The following is a 4,281-nucleotide window of genomic DNA, read 5'->3' as shown; positions in this document are numbered from 1 at the left end:
TGACTACTGAAACTAAGGTCTGTTTCCAGAATCACACCAAGATTCCTGACTTGATTTTTAGTTGTTTGACCCCTAGAGTCAAGGTATGCATTCACCTTGAACACTTCATATTTGTTTCCAAATGCAATGACTTCAGTTTTTTCCTTGTTTAACTGAAGAAAGTTCTGGCACATCCAAGTATTAATTTCATCAATGCATTGGTAGAGAGAGTCAATGGGGCTGTAGTCATTTGGAGATAAGGCTAGGTGGGCTAGGTACACATATAGTTAATTTGTCTGATAACATCCATGACTCATGAGCAACAATATAATAAGTTAGCTAAAGTTTAGCTAAGGCTATATTTCATGGGCATACAGGCTTAAATGAGAAACAACAGCTGAATACAGTAAAATGAAAAACATTATTAATCACGTCGTGGCCACATCACCACCTCAGGTGTGCATTATTTCTCTAATAATTCAACGGCTCGAGTCAATTATTCTGCTAATACTACGGTCGATAAACCTCAGGACATTGATCAGATGATATATTTCAAGGCATTCTTCTGGTTTTTGTTCTTAAAACGCTATTGTGAGTAGGATTCATTTCTTCCGCATCTCATCCAACGCCTCCATTGTCAAACCGTAATATTAGATCTAGTAACAGAGGCTTGATCTGTTGATAGCAGACTAATGAAGATATAAATTAAGTTATGAGAGAGAGAGAGAGAGAGAGAGAGAGAGAGAGAGAGAGAGAGAGAGAGAGAGAGAGAGAGAGATGGGAGATGGATGGGACTTTTACTGGTACAAACACACACTGAACTCTGAGACAAAGACAGAAACAAACTCCTACAGAGTGAAGATTGATTCAGTGTCTGATGGAGGCCAGTACTGGTGTAGAGCTGGAAGAGGGAAACCAGTCTACTACACACAATACAGTGATGCACTGTGGGTAAATATTACAGGTGAGAGAGAACATAGTATCTGACACAACACAGAGATCAGAGACAATATCCACAGAACATCTAACACTTTGAATCTAAAATTAATGTAATACTCTGTGTTTGTACAGTGAGTCCTAAAGCTGTGGTGATGGTACGACCGGATGAACAAGTGTTCAGAGGAGAAACAGTCTCTCTCAGATGTGATATAAAGTGGGGAGGAGACACTGAGTGGACGTACAGATGGGAAACAGAGGGAACAAACTACCAACATAAAACCTCTGTCAACCGAACCTCAACACAAGAGCTGAACATCAGCAGTGTTAAAGACTTTCACCGTGGTAAATACACCTGTACAGGACAGATGGGAACACAAAGCTCTCAGCGCAGTGATGCTGTTACACTGAATGTATCAGGTGAGTTTGTGTGTGTGTTCATTATCATCAGTGTGAACAGCTTCTCTCTCTATAACTCATCTCATGTGTTGTTCAGCTGAAGCTCAGGCAGCAGTGCGAGTGTCTCTACAGCCGTGGCTGACTGAAGGAGACTCAGTGACTCTGATCTGTGAGGTTACAGTCTCCTCTACAGGCTGGACGTTCAGCTGGTTCAGAGATGATGATCATCTGTCCGACAGCAGCAGAGGAGCTGGAGGCTCTTACACTCTCAGTCCTGCTGCTCTACAGCACACAGGAGTTTATACGTGCAGAGCAGAGAGAGGACGACCGGCCTATTACACAAAGACCAGTAACACACAGCCCCTGTGGATCACTGGTGAGTCTGTGAGACTGTATTTATACTTGAACTCATCTGTATTTGTGTTTTATTACAGTCTCTGGGGGACAAAACCATCTGAAACCAATGCAAACCTCAAAAACCTGCTCTCACTTCCCTCCAATTCTCAATCTAAACCAGATCAGAAACACTATCAAATACAACTCATAATATATGCATAAGACCCTTCTTATTTAAAACTTTGGTTCTAAATTTCATCATAATTTTAATTACACATTTTATTATTCAAACATGTTTTTAAGTGTGGTTTTGGTCTGTCTCAGGTGTTTCTCCTTCAGTGTCTCTGGTGGTCCGTCCCAGCAGAAGTCAACACTTCTCATCTGACTCTCTCTCTCTGAGCTGTGAGGATCAGACGAACTCTTCTGGATGGACAGTGAGAAGATACACAGACAGAAACACAGAAGATTGTTCAAAACTAACAGGATCTACGTGTCGACTCGTCTCTCTCAGCACATCTGACTCTGGAGTTTACTGGTGTCAGTCTGAATCTGGAGAGAAACGTCATCCTCTAAACATCACTGTACACGGTGAGTCCTGTTTCTAATCACATCTACACACTTTCTAATCTGAATTCTAATGACAAAGTCATGAGAATGACAATGCTGTACAATTATTTGAATAAATTGTTTCTATTATAGTGGAGCTAAACCTGTCCACATTCATCAGACAGTCTCCTCTCATTTAAATGGACAGTTTTTGGTCTGATTAAGCAACAAAAGTTTCATGCCAGCAGTTAAAAGTCTGACTACACAAAACATACTCACATGACACTTGGTAACTATTTTACAATGTGGTGAATTGATGGAGAAGGAGGCGGGAAACAGTGAACATTTAAACATAAAACTTTAATAAATAAATGAACACAAAACTAAAGTTAAAGTGCCAGCCAATCACAGACGACTGCCACATGAAACATATCAACATAAAGTCATTTAAATTCATACAAATTTGGCACCTAATATGAGATTGGGTTGGACTGCATGAAACTAGTACAAACATCACATAAGAAGCATAATTAAAGTACAGTTCAGTTCATAAGATGAATTGTGTTGATACATCATCAGTAAGCAGATGTTTCTTGTGTTGTGTAGATGGTGATGTGATTCTGGAGAGTTCTGTTGATCCTGTGATTGAGGGACATACTCTGACTCTACACTGTTTACATCGATCTACAAACTCCTCGATCCTCAGAGCTGATTTCTATAAAGACGGATCACTCGTCCAGAATCAGACGACAGGAGAGATGATCATCACGACTGTCTCAGAGTCAGACGAGGGTTTCTACTACTGTAAAACAGAGAGAGGACAGTCACTGCACAGCTGGATCTCAGTCAGAGGTGAGAGTCTGTGGAGATCAGTCTCTGTCCGCTGATTTGATTTCATTCAGTTAGTTATTGACAGATGTGTTTATTCTTTCAGAAAACTCACATGAACTGAAGTATAACTAACACTTCACAGATACTGACATGTACACACCTCATCAACATCCTACAATTCAATGAAATGAAGAGCGCATTAACTACAGCATTAGAATAAACTCTATACCAAAATAAATGGTCATTTACTCAATCTCATGAATCTGTGAATCAATCAATCATTCTTTTTTTATTTAATATCGAGAGTAGAAAAACAGCTCATTTTACAGGTGTTTTTTTTTTTTTTTCAAAAACGAAAAACGAGAATTCAGCTTCAGGGGTAGAAAAATAAATAAAGAGCTTGAATATTTTATTTCTACACATGGGCGGGAATTAAACGCCCTTTCTGCTGATTGGTCAACTGAAGATCAAACCGAGAATCCGGTTACAAAAATTGTGTTGTGTTTTCCCCAATAAACTTGCTGAAAGTCTTTAGGAGCTCTGTAATTGTCACACACCTGGACTCATTTTGTGTGTTTTTGCCCCTGTGACCCAGTTTCTGTCTTCCGTGTCTGGTTTGATTAGTTTCCAGGTGTGTCTCTTCATTTCCCCATGTGTTCCATGTCCCTGTTAATTTAGTCATGCCATCCACCTGTGTTTCCCCAATTATCCCTTCTACTTAAGCCTTGTCCTTTCAGTTCAGTTTTGTCGGGTCTACTCGTCTAAATGTCAACTTGTCTACTTGTCACCTGTTACTTGCCTCTTGCCACCTGTTATTTTGCTACTTACCATGCCTATGTTTGAGTTAATAAATCCTTGTTTCGTTTATCCCTCGGCTTCGTGTTCCTTCCAGCAGCGTAAGCCGTGACAGTAATGTTCTCAATAATGTGCTTGTGTCTCTGTTTTTCAGGGTCATCTTCAGATCAGATTTCATTCTTCATCATCCTCAGTTTTCTTCTGGCAGCTTGTCCGTATCTGCTGGTGACAGTCGTGCTGCTTTACAAATGCTACAGAGCGAGAGGTAACACTTCTGTCTTTATAGATTCATATTTATCTGTAAATATTATTTGATTCATAAATCAATACCTGCAGTGGAAGCAAAACAGAAAGTGTCAAACTGAGCTGAATATAAATGTTTTATGTGTGTGTGTTTGACAGTTAAATCTAGTGAAGCCCAAAGGCAGTCGGCTGTAACAGAGGAATAATCGTCTCTTC

General features: G+C 39.9%; 1 protein-coding gene across 1 annotated transcript; it reads left to right on the top strand.

The window, feature by feature from the left end:
- The first annotated feature begins 756 nt into the window (after positions 1-756).
- LOC132096009 (Fc receptor-like protein 5) lies at positions 757-3,146 on the top strand. The gene is made up of 5 exons (XM_059501121.1): positions 757-943; positions 1,051-1,335; positions 1,412-1,690; positions 1,975-2,238; positions 2,803-3,146. The coding sequence occupies exons 1-5, from the start codon at positions 757-759 to the stop codon at positions 3,081-3,083; spliced, it is 1,296 nt and encodes a 431-aa protein (XP_059357104.1). The 3' UTR covers positions 3,084-3,146.
- The last annotated feature ends 1,135 nt before the right edge of the window (positions 3,147-4,281 follow it).

This window comes from Carassius carassius, chromosome 2 (genome assembly GCF_963082965.1).
Source record: "Carassius carassius chromosome 2, fCarCar2.1, whole genome shotgun sequence".
In the NCBI taxonomy this organism is placed as follows: Eukaryota; Metazoa; Chordata; class Actinopteri; order Cypriniformes; family Cyprinidae; genus Carassius; species Carassius carassius.
This window is presented reverse-complemented; position numbering and strand designations above follow the sequence as displayed.

What these genes read in the sequence shown, in the direction of transcription:
- LOC132096009 (XM_059501121.1), top strand. Translation starts at nt 757, where the DNA reads ATGGGAGATGGATGGGACTTTTACTGGTACAAACACACACTGAACTCT. An exon ending in ACTGTGGGTAAATATTACAG is followed by an intron (nt 944 to 1,050) that starts GTGAGAGAGAAC and finishes GTGTTTGTACAG; the next exon opens with TGAGTCCTAAAGCTGTGGTG. An exon ending in TGTTACACTGAATGTATCAG is followed by an intron (nt 1,336 to 1,411) that starts GTGAGTTTGTGT and finishes TGTGTTGTTCAG; the next exon opens with CTGAAGCTCAGGCAGCAGTG.